General features: G+C 44.0%; 1 protein-coding gene across 1 annotated transcript; it reads left to right on the top strand.

Moving 5' to 3' along the window:
- The first annotated feature begins 257 nt into the window (after nt 1-257).
- Nucleotides 258-15764, top strand: nectin4b (nectin cell adhesion molecule 4b). Its single transcript, XM_068748812.1, has 11 exons — nt 258-297; nt 3421-3621; nt 3713-3880; nt 6300-6578; nt 8842-8959; nt 11006-11160; nt 11385-11550; nt 11746-11821; nt 12052-12111; nt 13050-13250; nt 14629-15764. Exons 1-11 carry the CDS (start codon nt 258-260, stop codon nt 14914-14916), a joined length of 1752 nt encoding a protein of 583 aa, XP_068604913.1. The 3' UTR covers nt 14917-15764.
- Nucleotides 15765-16149: the final 385 nt, after the last annotated feature.

Raw genomic sequence — 16149 nt, 5'->3', positions numbered from 1 at the left:
CTTTTTCTCCTCGGTCTACATCCGGGCTCTTTCACTCTTGCACTTTATACAAACTTGAATTCTTACTCGGAGGGTTTTGAAGCGTCCTTTATGAGGTTGAGGAGGACTCACCTGTTGCACCTGCCCACAGGTATTTTTGGACTCTTAGCAACTGGGATCCGTCTGAACGTAAAGATCAACAATGAAGGCTTAAGAGCAGCAGTTTATAGCACCTGTGAAGAAAGCTGATCCAGACCCGCTTTCGTTTGGGAATAAGGATGGAGTTGACCAGAAGTCCGGCACTGCTGCTGCTCTGGGGTGAGTCTCCTCTTCCTGTAACCCTGACTGCTCATATATATTTGTCTTTTATTTTTAGTTGCACAGAATCAGTAAGACATAACTTTTATTTTATTGTCTTTCAACCAACCTTAAATGTATTAAATACAGTTGCACCATGTTTAATATCAGCCATGGGGTTTGCTGTTTTTTCCATTTATTTTCCGCACTAGCATTTATATATATATAAAATAACCCATTAAATATGGAATAAAAAATAACCCCATGGTGCTTCATTGTAATTTATACAAGTACCTGAATTAAGGTGCTTGTCCAATGCATGCCAATGTAGCTTGAAGGATGAAGGATGGCGTCCTGTTAGCTACGAGCTATCAGTTTGTCATTCCGATGCATAAAGATTATATCAGCACGTCTGTTCAACATCTAAATGTGCACTTGCTTGTGGTTCCAAACTACAGGACCAAACTCTATGGATGTCCTCTATGGATGTCCTCTATGGACGTCCTCTATGGATGTCCACTATGGATGTCCTCTATGGACATCCTTTATGGACGGTGGCAGCACTTTAACGTCTTCCTTCCATTGCTTTGGACATAAAGAGGACGATTCATTAATGCAGTATTCACTCTTTGGTCTACTGGGTGATAGTTTTCAGGTTGTCACTGAGATACTTTATTCTAGAGAGGCTCGTCTGTATGTCCAACGTGTGGAGACACCCCTGACCCTGCAGTTCTTATTGAAACCTCTTTTTGTGTGGGGTGATTCCCGTTTCTGCAGATAAATGGTTAACGTGACCGAGACGTTGCTCTGCTCACACTTGTCTCCGACGTTGCGCTCGCTGTCCTCTCATTCTTCCTGGCTCTGCACATGGATCAAGGCTGAACACACACCGATGCGTCTGACGGCAGATTAAGAGCCAGTACTCTAGAATGAGAGTTCTGGATTTCCCTGCAGGGTGTTTGTTTGTCTCTGCAGGTGCGGAGCGAGAAGCAGCGTAACAGAATGTGGCTCCGTCGCATTCTTGCATTTGGTGAACGTGAATCAGAACCGATTGCCCAACTTGCTCCCTCTTGTCTGTGGACGCTTTTTCTGGGCCTTCTTCATTCGAGACTAAAAACCAGAATGCTGCGTCTCTCTCATTCAAAGAGCAAAAAGCACCGGTGACATTCTGCTTTTCTTCTAACCGTAGGCGTGACGGCGTTGCTCTCGCTGTGTGAACAGGAACATCAGCGGCCTCGTGACTCTGTGTGCCGAACGTTAACTCTTTCATTTTGGTTGTAACTCTCTTGAATCCTGTTCTCTCACGCCTGATTGTCTTTCTCTGTGCCTGCATCCCTCGTCTTTCTCTTTCACTCTCTCTTCTCGTCGGTGAGGTCACCCACACTGCAGCTCTTTGTCGGCCATGTGTAAACTCGGTGTGGGTGTGTGGACTCCTGTTTCCCCACTCTTGACGTGTCCTTGCGCTGAGTGGCTCTGTGGGTTTTTTTTCTGTGGGAGTCTCTGTCTCTCAGTCTAATCATTAATTGAGCTCATGAATCAGTAACCAATGAGAGAAAGCACGGTCGACCCAGAAATCAAAGGGCGAATGTTTGTTTCCTTCCCTGTTTGATTTGTTGATGCTCTCTCACACCGTTTCCATTCATGCTTGTGTGTCCCACGTTTATGTGTAGATGTTTAACGAGCCGTCGGCGGTGACGTGAGAACACGGCGTGGACAGCGTCTTTCATCTTGAATGTGGTTTTGAGTCTCTTTCAAAATGTCATTTCTGGCACTTTGCAACAAAACCAAATTCACTCGCAGAATTATGTTTCCGCGTTAAACCAGAGAAGCACTAGGAGGGCACAGACCTCCGCCAAGCAGCTCATTCCCCTCTTAATTGGATTCACACCGTCCACACAGTGATCTGGATCATCATCAAGAGGTTCTAGATTGTTCTTGGTATCTTCAAACACCAACCATGAAAAAGTGAATCAGTTTAGAATCCATAAATGGGTTTTAAAATTTAATATTTTATTTTCTGACCTCATTCTGGATCAGATCTAGAAGACATTTTTCATGATATTGCATACTGTGATTTTTGGTGAGTGAATTGAATGCATATTTTACAAGATAATTTTTTTAGAAAGCCTTCAAGTAAATGGGAATATTCAGATTTTTTCTGTATCTGGATTACACTCTAAATTTAGTGGGTTCTAAATCAAACCAAGATCCAACCAGCAGTTTTTCCATAATCCCACTAACAAACAGACAAACAAACAAAAAGTAAAAACATAACCTCCTTGGCAGAGGTAACAAAACGTTCTGCAGTGTGAATGCAGCGTGTATAAAATACATTTTAGTGACAATCGAGTCAAAAACAGATCTTTAAAATAAAAAAACCAAACCAAGCAGCGCCTGAGCCAAACCGAGTAGCTCCTTGTGAGCGTGTCTGCTCACAACAGACACATTAAAGCACTATTGCCCCCCCCCCCCCATGTCTTCTCTCAGCCTGCATGACAGCAGACGAGCAGGTTGGGTGAAGCAGCGTCTGCCTGCAGGGGTGAATGAGTTTCTGTGTCTACAAACCTGTCTTGGGTCGAACCCTCCTCTTGCTCAGTGCATTATGGGATACAGTCTGGCCTGATTATGTTCCTCAAAAGGACGAGGATCAATCAAATGAAGGATCAACTGTTAATTATTAATAATATGTGCAAAGATGCAAAGTTGCTTTAGGAGCGTCTGCATTCACAGTCGCCAATCTTGTGTCGGAAGAAATGCATCACGCAATTATTTACGTAGTGAATGTTTCAGTTTGTGGAATGTTCGGGGGGGCAGTAGAAACGTGTGTTCCCAGGGTGTGATCTCTTTAAATGGGCTTGTTTAAATCAAGGGAATGTTTGGGATCTATATTGATTTGACTCTTGGGCTGACATTGATGGTCAGTCGTTGTTGTTTTGCACTGTGCCTGAATGCAGCACCGTTGTGTTTGCTTGTCTGACTGTTGAAGGTTACTTCTAAAGCAAATGATCAACTTTCTGTCTGATGGATTGATTATTTCAGGCCTGGGAAGTTTAACTTTAGAATAAAAGTCCAAAACATTAGAAGAGCGACGAGACTTCGTTGTGTTTTCCGATGCAGTAAGGATTTGAGCCTTCTCTCCTGCAGCTGTGGCGGTACAGAGCGTCTTCGTGGAGCCTCCTCAGCCCGCCGTCACCCTGCGCTCCCTGGCCGACGGCGAGACCAGGCTCCCCTGTCGCTACCAGGTGGAGGCAGGCGAGAAGGTGGTGCAGGTCACCTGGTTCAAAGAGCTGCTGGATGGCAGCAAGGAGCAGATTATCACTGCCCACTTCACCGACGGCCACACAGGTACGCAGCAGCGGGGCGGGGGGGGGGGGGGGGGGGGGAGCTTGATGGGCATGATGTACATCTAACAGAGAGTCTGTGCTTTGAACTTTAGAGTTCGGACGTTACTCGGGCCGGGTCCGCTTCGAGAGCAGCAGACCCACGGAGAACTCGGCTCTGCTCATCCCGGGCATCGAGGAGTCGGACGAAGGCAGCTACACCTGCCACATCTCCACCTTCCCCAACGGGAACTTTGAGCGCCGTATCACGCTGACCGTCTGGAGTAAGCTGCATCTTCCTCTTCTCGCTTTCCTCTCTTAATACCACCAGCAAAATGCAAAAACAATGCAAGCTTGAGACGGAACTGAACATCCGGTCGGATTCAAACAGGCGCAGACTGATTGATAAACCCGAGGGAGAGTGTTCCTACAAATGGCGCAAAATCAATTACGTTAAAGAGATAAAGCGTTGAATCAATGAACCGAGTATTTGGACTGTTTTCATTCAAATATATCGTAAGACAATGATTTCATTTATTGAGACCCAACTTTAAAATAAAACGCGGACAAATGTTGGTCGGAGAAGACCTTAGTCGTAAATCTAATTTATCTCATGTATGGATGATGTCATAGCTTGAGTCATCCGTCACTCCTCCTCCTGCTGCTGCTGCCAGTATCATGAAAACTATTCAGCCCACAGTCAGTGTCAAAACACGGATTTTTTAACACGGACAAATTCACATTTAAATGTGATAAAAAAAAACATCATGAAATATATGACTGTCGCTGGTGGTGAAAATCGTATCGTTTTTGGGGTGTAACTTTTGAATGAAGTGGCGATACGAAGACGATGTCGCTGTAAATGACGCCGTCATTGTGCTGCCGGTCGCAGGCCTGTCCCGACACGCCACACGCCAGACGTCGCTCGCCACCAACTGAAAAGTCCCAGCAGCAATTTTTCTCCTTCGTCCAGATGTTGAACTTGCATGTGGCGGAATTATCAAACTACTCACTAAATGTGTTGCTCCTGATTTCTCCACAGTTCTAAAAACGAGTCATCTCATTCGCTCTCCTTTTCTGGAATCCTTCAGGAACTTCTCCTGTATTTTTTTTTTATTATTATTATAATTTTGGGCGTGTTTTTATTTAACCATGAGTAACTGCCATCTCTCATTAAAAGATTAAAGATTAATTTAATCTGACTTTTCTTTTGTGACCTATAAGCTGCCAGCCACACGTTGTGGGTGGCGCTGTGATGTCATGTGTTTTACTTTTCAAGCTTCTTCAGGTCGTTGGCCTTTTCTTTGTGCGTTAATCCATGTTGTTTCTTTTTTGCTAAAGCTAACTACCGGTACCCGTTTTGTAGCCGTGCATGAATAACACAAACAACCAGGGAAACTTCTCATGTGTTGCCGCTGACGCTTTCGTGACTGGGGTTTGAGTCACAATCGGGATGAACCAGTTGGTTTGAGCGTAGAGGTGCAAAAATATCACCTGCAGGTTTCTGCTGTCGTCCCGGAAGCGTTTAACATGGTTTTGTCGTAATATTCTAATCTGGCTCTCTCAGCAATAATGACTTGAAGAAACTGCTTGTTCAAACTTGTCCCTGATGCACGATGACAATCGCTGCACAATAAGACATTTATTGAGCGCCTCCATTCAACGGTTGTAATTAGAGTCACCGCAGTTTATTTATGGTGAAGATAGACTGTGTTTGGGAGGATTAATTAATCTGAATGGAATAACAATGGGCAGATCTACTGTAAATACGTGGGCTCTGTTTTGGGTCATCATTTTTAATATTAATACTGTTTATGGGGGTTTTAAGTAGGCAAAATACAGCTCTGTCAGAACATGACAGTACAGAATACAATATAATACGATATGGTCGACACAATATAAAATATCTAGATTAATTTAAAGATAAAAAAAGAGTATTTTTTTGGCTTGTGAAGTGTAAAAAATACCCTTTTTTTTCTGGATTTGTTTCATATGAAAAGTTAAATTTTAATAATTTTAATGGCTTTCCCATTCATGCCACACAAATGATTATTTTGGTTGATATTCGGTGTGTTTCACTTTCTGTAGGGTGATTTTATTTTTTATTTTTATGGAATTTCGGTTTTAAGTAAGACCTGTCATTTAAATTATCTTTTGTTTAAAGGTTTATGAAGACATGGCTGGAAAGTTAAACTTGTAATGGAATGAGACGCAGCTTAATAAATCTAAAAATGAGACAGATGAAACGGACCCGGTGGAATTAAACAGTTTATTTCAAAAACAGTCTCATAGATGTTACAATTTCATGTCACAATTGGTTATTTACTTATTTTGTTGTTGTTGTTTTTTTTATTACATGTCTTTTTACAAATACTTTTTTTTTAGGTCTTTTTGATGCGTGCCAACAAAGTAAACGTCAATTTTAGGAATATTCACGGCAAAAAAATATTCTGACTTGAAAACCGGTTTGAGACAACTTTCAATTAATTAGCTTGTTAAAAGAAATAATGCCAGAAAGTGTTTGTCTTGAAACAAAAATACTCTTTAAGTGGTAACCGCTGGGCGCCTCCTCAGTGTGCAGCGGCGTTCACGCCTTTCACCACCTTTAACGGGTCAAACTCCACAGTGAAGATAAAAAATGTGACGTAACAATAAGCAAAGCAAGTTTTTCGAGTGAAAAGACTTTGCGTTCTCTTCTCTTAGTTCTGCCCATCTCCACCCTGGAGCCCGTGTTGCTGATGGAGGGCCAGTCGTACCGCGTGGTCGCCTCCTGTCGAGCCGTGGGCCGCCCGCCTCCCCATCTGACCTGGGACACCGACCTGCCAGGCCAGTCCCAGAACCGCACCAAAGAGGGCGGGTCCGTATCCAGCTACTTCTCCCTGCATCCCCTGCGCAGCATGAATGGGAAGAAGCTGGACTGCTTGGTGTGGCATCCCGGCCTGGAGCAGCCACGGCGGATCTCCAACCGCCTGGTGGTCCAGTGTGAGTACAGAACCACTGGAGATACAAATGATCGTTTCCCTGAAAGAAGAGCCAGGAATACGATCCAGAACCCGGAATCTGTTGTTTTCCAAGAGTCTGACATCAGTTGCATAGAGTGTGATTATTTTCCCATCATGCTGCGCTGTCTTTAGTTACAGGAAACATGTTTCACTGATGAGCATCAATCGGGCGTGTCCTTTTCAAAACCACTTGGCAAAAGCAAATGTAATCCTTCCTGTCTCTCCCCATCCAGAGACTCTTAATGTGTGTTTAGGCGTGAAGACTTTGTCTTCCTTCTCTATTTCCTGCTGTCAAAAGTGACGAGGTGATTCATCCGTGAAGGAGGTCATGTTTTGACACCGTTTGTCTAATTGTTATCAGGATTATTGAAAAACTGCTGAATGGATCTTGATTTTAAAAAATCTGAGGATTCCGTTAAATTTTGAGAGCGATCTGGATAAAATTAAATTAAAATAATCCGGATTTTCGCATTGACTTATATTGGAGATTTTTTCAAAACATCTTGTAAAATATACAATCAGATTCCCTCACAAAAAAAAAACCCAAGTTTGATATGAACTAATGTGTAAAATGTCTTCTGGATCTGATCCAGAATGAGGCCAGAAAAAAAATATAAAATTTTAACATTGAAAACCTCATTTATGGATTCAAAAATGAGTTAAAAATACATATCAACTCCGATTCACTTTTACTGTGAATAAAGATACCAAGAACAATTGATAAGCTTTTGGTGCTGATCCAGATCACCATGTGGACGGCGTAAATCCAATTAGGAGGGGAATGAGCTGCTTGGTGGAGGTCTGCGCTCTGAGTGCTTTTCTAGTTTTTTGCTGAGGTTTTGCTCAGGTCTTGAGCCGCCTGGGACTGGAGCTGAACATGGACGGGTAAATGAGCGATGCTTTTGTTAGATTCAGGTTTGTCAGGAAGGGAGTCGCACCATGAGGTCTGGAACGGGAACACCCTCGATAAAAATGTTCCTCCGGTGTCATGTCGATGCGTTTAGAGAGGAACGGAACTTTTATAGTCAAAATGGGGAATTCTAAATAACGGTGATGCCATCGGTCCTGACCGAGCTAACCTCGAGCTTGCTTCAATTTGATTGGTCAACTGAGATCTGACCTTCCGCTCACCTTTGCTGCTTTACAAATCTGTACTAGTATTTGCCCAAAGAATATTGAACAATCATCATAATCCACACTCTTTACTGTGTGTGAATGAATGTGAAATGTAACTCAGTAACTCTGATGTTTCTTTTGCCCCATCTTGGGTATTTTTACTTTTTGAAACGGTGCTAGTATTGAGAGAGAGAGAGAGAGAGCGAGCGTTAGTGCATTCAGCCACCAAGCAGGCTTCACCCTAAACCCCGCAGGCAGTCGAACCGATGGTATTGACTTTTTCCACTGACAGATTATTATATCTTCAGATCGTGTAACTGAAGACATTTTGGTCAAGGTTCCACGTGGCACACAAACGAGTGAGTACGGTAGTAATTATTTCTTTCTCGCCCAACCCACTAGAACCTCCAATAGCAGAAACAGTAACTTTTATTATAGTAAACCCACTTTAGGCAAAGTCGGCTGTTCCAGATGTGATCTTTTTCTGCAGCCGTCTCAGTGAGCAAAATGATGGATCAGATTAAAATGACCTAAAATGTTGGGTAGCTGCCTCTAAAAAAATTATGCCAAGTAAATGTTTAATTAGTGCACACACTCATGTAGTATTACTTTAGTTTGAATGTAAAAGTTCTGGAATGAAGAGTAGAATTAGTAGCCCAAATGAAAGTTTCAAATATTCCAAGCTGATCTTGTGAAACCTCTGCTCCACATTTTCCCCACATTGTTTGGATGCTGTCTGTGCACTGGTTTAAACTAATGTTGTTCACCAGTGACGACACAATGGCTGAGTTAGAAGTGCTCGGAATGAAGGCTCCGCTCAGCGATGGGCTGCAGGCCAATTCCTCTCGGTCTGGCTGCTAATGCACGAGTCCTTTTGTCTCTCTCTAGCTTCGCCGTGAGAAATATTTGCAAAGCTTAACCTTCTTGCTGTGATAATAAATGGATGGCGCTCGACGAAACGGCGTCGGCAGGTTGGGTGTCGGGAAAGCGTTTGAGTAGCGGTGCGTCCTCCACCAATCGCTGCTGCTGCAGGGACAGCAAGGATGCAGGAGCCCGACTGCTGCCGTGTCTGGATGAAAACCGAGTCAAATGAGTCTGGTGTCTGTGTTTCTGTGTCTCTGTGTCAGACCCCCCAGACGCCGCCATCTCCACCTCCGCAACAGACTGGTTCGTGGGTTTGGAGCAAGCGGCGCTGGTGTGCAGTGGAGGAGGCTACCCCGAAGCAGACAGCATCACCTGGAACTGGTACATTCTACATCTACCAACGCCGTGTTCGCCACACTGGAACGCCATCTCTAAGCTGCTCTTTAGTTACCTCCGCCAAGGAGGCTATGTGTTTGCCGCCGCTATCTGTTAGCAACATATCTCAAAAGGTTACTGACGGGCCTTGGTGAAATCTTCAGGAAACGTTGGGAATGTTACCGGGAACAGATGGTTAAATGTTGGTGGTGATCCAGAAGAGATTCTGGATCACTTTGCCATTTTCGTTAACATTGCAGTCAATGGAGCGTCAAGATTTGTTCCTCAATATCTCGGTTGATTATTGACCGATGTTTATGGAATTTGGCACAGTCATGTAGGGGGGGGGGGTCTCTGTCTTACCACTGAAATGTATCCGGATCAGATCCGGATTGCAGATATTATCAAGATTTTTCTAGATATGGGGGTACACTTGCGTTTTGCCGACTGTGCATTTAATATTAGAGAGAGATTTCTCACAAACAACCGTCGTCTTATAGCTGAGTCGATTCCACATTGGAGCATGTCAACCGATTTAATCTGTCTTTAATACCTGAGGAAACAGATCCAGTTGAAATTGGGGTAAATTTTCACAACAAAACGATTTTGTTTTGTGGATTTGTTGTATCTTCCAAAGCTCTGGATCTTGATCCAGAACAATCCGCCATTACTGAAAGTGCGCTTTTTGTGGGTAACCTCTAAACTAGTGATGACATCAACGTGAATCCAGTTGCTAGAAGTTTGTTTTCGTGGTTCAGGAATCTAAAAATATAGATAAAATAAATTTTGGTGTAAATCACAATCGAGGGAGACTGAGATGCTCGGAGTGCTTTTCTAATTTGCTCTGCAACGTGTCTCCGAACATGCATGGGTTTGCACTCCTGTTAACACGAAAGGAGCGCGCTTCCACCTTTAAGAGGATGCCTTTCCCTCTTCCAGTTTGATTCAAAGTTAAGGAAAGAGTGTTGCCGATGCTTTCACACGATGGCGGGCGTAAGCGACACGAGGAAGGGCAGGAGACACGCACTAAGCATTTAATCACAGTGCCTCGCTTTAAATATCACTCTGATGCCTGCTAAAAGACGGGGTCTGCACTTTAATTAGAGGCAGCGGAGCAACCATTACAGCTGCCACTGATCAAATGCTGTGTGCTGAAGGAAAAATCTTGAAATGCAGCATTGTTCTGGATTAAAACTTCAAGACCACACACACACACACACACCCTTCCAGCGTGTTCGTCAGCACAAACCCGCAACAGTCTCACATTAGATTGAGGACTGACTGATTGGCTTTCTGTGTGTGTGCGTGTGTGTGTGCGTGTCGAGATTAGATGAGGAAATTGGAACTAACCTCGTGCATTGCACTTTAAATCGCCTTTTAGGTGTTTATGCTTCGGTTGGCCTGTCTCTGCCCAACGGCAACCCGACGCACACCTTCATCTCCTTCCCCAGGATCCTTTTGGCCGCTTAACCTTATCTCCGTCGTTTACAGCCATCTCATCTGTGTCGGGTGCAATCTCCACCTGTGACTCTATAATAAAGGAGAAGCAAGGTGGGGTTCTGACAAAAGAAATCTGAGCCTGCTCCAGGCAGGGGGGGGGGGGCAGCATTTTAAAAAGCTGCTGCAGCACAGCGAAACCAGGGGCAACATGACCCCTCTCAGTGGACCCGATCAGGAACCGGCTCTCCTTTATGTAGCCTGTAATGGATTCAGCTGCGGTGCGGGGCTCGGTATCTGGAGTCGCTCAAATCCCTTAAACCTACTATTTATTTGATCTTTTCCGATCAACGGGCGCTGGTTCGACGCCCGGCAGGTTTTGCTTCAGGTGCTTCTGAATTGGTGGTTACACTCTGCGGCGACCTGATCCCGGCTCGCATTTGTTCAGCCCAAATAACCGAAAGCTTCAGAGGTGGTTTGCTCTGGATTATAGCTTCACGCCTTGTTCATTTATTTCAGAGTGACCACAATGAGTTTGGACAAACAAACAGTCGGTGGCTTCTGTGTGGGTAACCAATCATTGCATCAGTTAATGGTTCCATTGACTCTTCACAGGAGAGGAGGCGCTTTACCAGGCGGGGCTTCCGCAGTTGGAGGAAAGCTTGTTTTCGGACGGCCACTTCGCATGAACGACAGCGGGCTTTATGAGTGCGTGGTCAAGAACAGCGTCGGAGTCGGAAAAGCCGAGTATCTGCTGAATATAGGAGGTGGTAAGTGTGATTACACAGGATCAAAACGAGACACCCTCCTGTCACTGCAGGGTTAGATGCTTTAGACGGAGCTCATGAGAGGACAGAGACTTGGAAGAGGGAATCCTCTCCTGTAAATCTGCTGCCCCCCTTTGGTGAATGGAGAGCATGAAGCGATGCTGCTGCTCTGATTTTCTGTGTGTAGTTTTGGGACTCATCCGATGTCATTCTCATCCTTCTTCTAGAGAAATCTCCAAGGGCTGGTGTGTCCCCTCTCGACAGCCAGTTGCTGGTCATTATTGGTGCTTCAGCTGGAGCTTTGGTCCTGATCCTGGTCATCGTCGTCCTGCTGGTCACCTGCCACCATAGAAATAAAAATCAAAAGCTCGAGATGGCGCTCAGCGAAAAGACGTAAGCTGCAGCACAGCTTCTTGAAAATAGCACGCAATGAAAGGCAGAACTTTTATTCACTTCCTGTCCCCTACTGTCAGCTGTGCCAATCATAACGGTGTAAGCTGCTCTTTAAAACCATTTGCTCACTATGATTTTCTCAGTTTACTTTTTCCAGACGCTTTTGTTAAGTAAATCTTTTTATTTTATTTTCAGGGTGGAAATTAACAACCTCTCTAGACAAGCCTCGTTCAGGAGACTGAACTCCGTGAGTTCAGATCCCAGATCGCAGGTACGCACACAAGAACACACACACACACCCACACACACCTGCTGAGAACAATAACCAGTGGGGATGGAACCACCCACCCCGGGCGGGTGGAGATAGGGTAGATCTGCGGCAGCAGCCAATGATTACAGCCTGCAGCAGCTGCAGACACTTTGCATCCAGAGAAACAGGCATTTTATTTCTCTTTTGGGTTCATGTTCACTAACTTCCTTTGACCTTTCTCCCCCCCCCAGTCGGAAGATTATGCTCTGCTGCGAGTGGACAGCCGAATGAAGAACAGCCAAATGTCTCTGGTGAGTTTCTCACAGACGATTATTACATGAGATGGATCCAAAACATGCCCTTTAGTTCTCAAGCTGTACAAAGGCAATGTTGAATAAATTTACCTTTGAATACGGAATACGGCGGAACCTCGGTTGTTCTGTAATGCTGTTCGAAAAACGATTTCCCATTAGAAATAATGGAAACTGGATGAATCCTTTCCTAAGCACCAGATAAATGCTATTTACATGCCTACAGTTATATTATTATGTAACTACGTGTATCTAAACAACAGATGACACCTAAAAGTGTAAATAATACTCAAAATAAAAGCATATTTAACACATTTCAATCATTTACATACCGTTTTAGCTGTGTGTCGGGAAGCAGGGAAGAGTTATTCCTTTGAAAGGGAGTCCGCCATAAAGTGACTGGGTAACTGTCCTTCTGATTTTTAGCTCAGTTTTCTGATGAAAAGTCAGAATCATTGATTTCTCCAGACCCTATTACAGCAAGATCCCAGACACGGACGCCATTTTCATATTTGCCGATCGCTTCCGTCTTCAGTTCAACAGTTGTTCTCGCTACTTTCCTCTTTTATTTTCCAGTTGTATTACTGCTGCCTTTCTTTGGATCCATCACTAAGAGCTAAAGAGAACAAAGCAAAAAAAAAAAAAAAACATACGAAGAAAAAATGTGCTCAGTCTTTCTCCTATGGCAGGTCAACTCCAACTGAATCTACTCTGGTAGACTCCGCCTTCATTCGTGTGTCTTCGGTTCGCCTCGGCTCCACTCGTGTATTTGAATTCCGAAAATCCGTTCGACTTCCGAGGCATTTTAAACTCAATTTTTTTAGTTCGAGAACCGAGGTTCCACTGTACTGACGTCAGATTCTACGCAGTTCTTTCCGTAAAATCCAGTTAACAAATGTCAAATGTTGTGACTGTTTGTGTCATCTCCCTTCCTGCAGGAGCGACCAGTATACAAAGGCAGTCAGTCCACCCTGGGTGGGAAGTGGGGGTCTCCAGGTGGGGTAGAGTTGGACGACCTGGGACGCCCCGTTGTCTGGCAGGATGGCAGCGAGGGCCCCAGAGGGCCGGAGGTGGACGGAGAGTCGGAGGAGAGCAGGAGGAAGGTGGAGTCATACCTCAAGAGCAGCAACATGTCTCTGGTACGCGACCTTCAGCTGAGCGATCAGTCCGAAGTGCGTTTAGCGTCACATGGTGTCGCGTTTCATCTGACGACTGTCACTGTCATGGAGGCAAAGCAAAGCAAATAGTAACAGGGAATCTCTTTTTGACACTGTTGATTGTTTCGTTAAAAAAACGTCATTAAAGTTAATGACATTCTGCATATTGGACATAGAATGAAATGTGAAAACGTGTATGAAAAAGCTACACTGATCAAACATAAATCTAGATCGGGGTTCCCAATGTTCTATTTCTATCTCCCAGCCCTAGGAATCTTTGAATATGTTCTTGCGCCCCCTACAACAGTAATATCCATATTATTACCTCCGACATGGAGGTTATGGTTTCGACACCATTTGTTTGATTCACAGGATTACGGAAAAAATACTAGATGGATCTTGATAGAAAAAAATCTGAAGATGGCTCTTGGTCCATCTTAGATCCCATTAAATTTTGAGAGCAATCTGGATACCTGTCTGGAATATTATTTTTTTTAAGTGGATTTTTCCATTTACTTATAATGAAGGCATTTAAAAAATATATTGTAAAATATTAATTCAATTCACTCACCAAAAATCACAGTCATAAAGGGATCTGATATGAACTATCATGCAAAATGTCTTCTGGATCTGATCCAGAATGAGGTCAGGAAAATCATTACACTTTAACATGAAAACCCATTTACAGTTTCAAAAATCAGTAAAAAAAAAATACTCAACTCTGATTCATCTTTACTTTTCATGGTGGGTGTATAAAGATACCAAGAACAATCTAGAACCTTTTGGTGATGATCCAGATCATTTTTCTAGTTTTTCTTACTATTACACTGGGAAATTTAATGTTCAAACGCATTATCAAAAATGAGAAATACTTTTCAGTTTTTAACAATTAAATATTTTAAAGTATTTATTATTTCTGCTAAATTGCACAATCCAAGGTTTCGCACCCCCTAAAAGGTTATTTTGCACCCCTGGTTGGGAACCCCTTGATCTAGATTATATAATTGAATTGATTATTTATCACTTGTATAGAACAGGAGGATTCTGACCCAATCAACACCCTGTGTGTTGACCCATGGAGTGTTCTTTTTGAGGGATTGTGTAAAATATTAAACATAAATTATTACAATTTGATGCATTGATCTAAATTTCATTTGCACTACCCGATTGCAACATTCCCCATAACATCAAGCGGATTAGCTAAACAAAGCAGCACAACATAATAACATTCAGAATAGTGGAATGTGTTCAAATTAGGATTTCTGAATCGCGACGTAATTTAATCTGTGGAAATGATTTGTGTATTCTGCAATAATTAGCTTTAGCTACAGCAACCACTCTATTTGATCTTCTCTGTCAGATAAATAGTGACCAGACTTTTCACTGCCAGGACTCGGGACTGCCCTCCTCCTTGGTTCCCGTGAAGGCCCAGCAGGACGATGGCAGCGGGTCCAAAGACACGGACCCCGTCCACCTCAGGGAAGGAGACTCTCCACAGTCGCTCGAGGAGATACATGAAGACGGCGAAGACGGCAGCTACCAGCTGTCCGAGGCGCTCAACACTCACTTCTACTACAGCAACGGGCTCCTCAGGCCCAGGCCGCACTCCAACGCCATCCTGCTGCACCCCAGAGGACAGATCGTCTAGACCAGATCATCTAGACCAGATCACCGAGACCAGATCACCGAGACCAGATCACCGAGACCAGATCATCTAGACCAGGAGACCAGACTCACAGCAGCAGGACGGAAAGTCTGGACACATTCCTGCTTTGACAGCCTTCAGGTTTCAGGACGTTTATCGCGTACTCTACACTTTGCAGCGGGTACTTGGCCCAAAGAACGATTTACAGTACTTTTTACCTGACTGGTTTTTGATGCCATATCCTAATATAATTGATATTTCTTTAATTTTACCGGGGTGTCCGGGAAGTTATTGACTCAAATGATGTTCTAGAGCCACTGATGGGAATTGAGCTCTTTTTCTTTACATACCACAGCCAGCATCTCCGTCGATGCTACTCGATGAGCCGCACCGCTAAAAATTATTTCCCACAGCTTTGTTGACTCACGGCAGGAATCGCTGTTACGCGCAGAGAGATTTCCAGTGGCTCGTTTCACTTGGGTTTTGTTTACATCGTACATTTTGAGGGATGACAAAGACGATTTCTCAGCTTAAATGCCTCTTTGATTTAAGAGGAAAATGTACTCTCAACAAACTTGCGGATCAGAAGTTGGTTGTGTGTGTATTATATATATATAGCTACTGTATGTTTATGACTGTGTAATTAACAGATTAGTAGCTAACAAGGTTGCGACCCTTCGACTGGTTGATGTTAATGGTTTAAATGTCCAGTTTTAAACCGACGGGCTGACCGACCGGATGGAAGACGCAGGAGATGAACTTTATCCCACCGCTGTGAGCCGTGTACATTTTGTGTAAATTGTGTATCTGTTCAGTCTTTTTTTCTAAGCTATAAAGACCTGTTAAATGTTGACGTGTTTATTCATAAAAGTACAGCATGAATACAACTCGGTTGTTAGCAGCTGAGACGGTTTGTTTCAGCTCCCGCGGGAGGTCAAAGGGCAACGCTGCAGGGACTTCGTCGATCCTTGGCCTGACGATGTCAGCTCTAGACATCGTCGGCTCTAGATGCAGTCTAGTGTGAGATCTCTGCCGTCCTGTGTGTGTGTTAATTGTCGTCGTTCCACTGGGCACTTTTAGACACATGCTGCTCTCTATCAGAAGCTTGGCTCTCTCACACACACACACACACACAAAGAGGTCTGCTCCTCAACCAGCTCGGATTCTCTCTGAATGTCCACCGATCAGCCAGGACATCCTGACCCCCGTCTCCAAGGGTGCGCCCAGCCCCCCTGC

The sequence above is a fragment of the Brachionichthys hirsutus genome, chromosome 15 (assembly GCF_040956055.1).
Source record: "Brachionichthys hirsutus isolate HB-005 chromosome 15, CSIRO-AGI_Bhir_v1, whole genome shotgun sequence".
NCBI lineage: Eukaryota > Metazoa > Chordata > Actinopteri > Lophiiformes > Brachionichthyidae > Brachionichthys > Brachionichthys hirsutus.
This window is presented reverse-complemented; position numbering and strand designations above follow the sequence as displayed.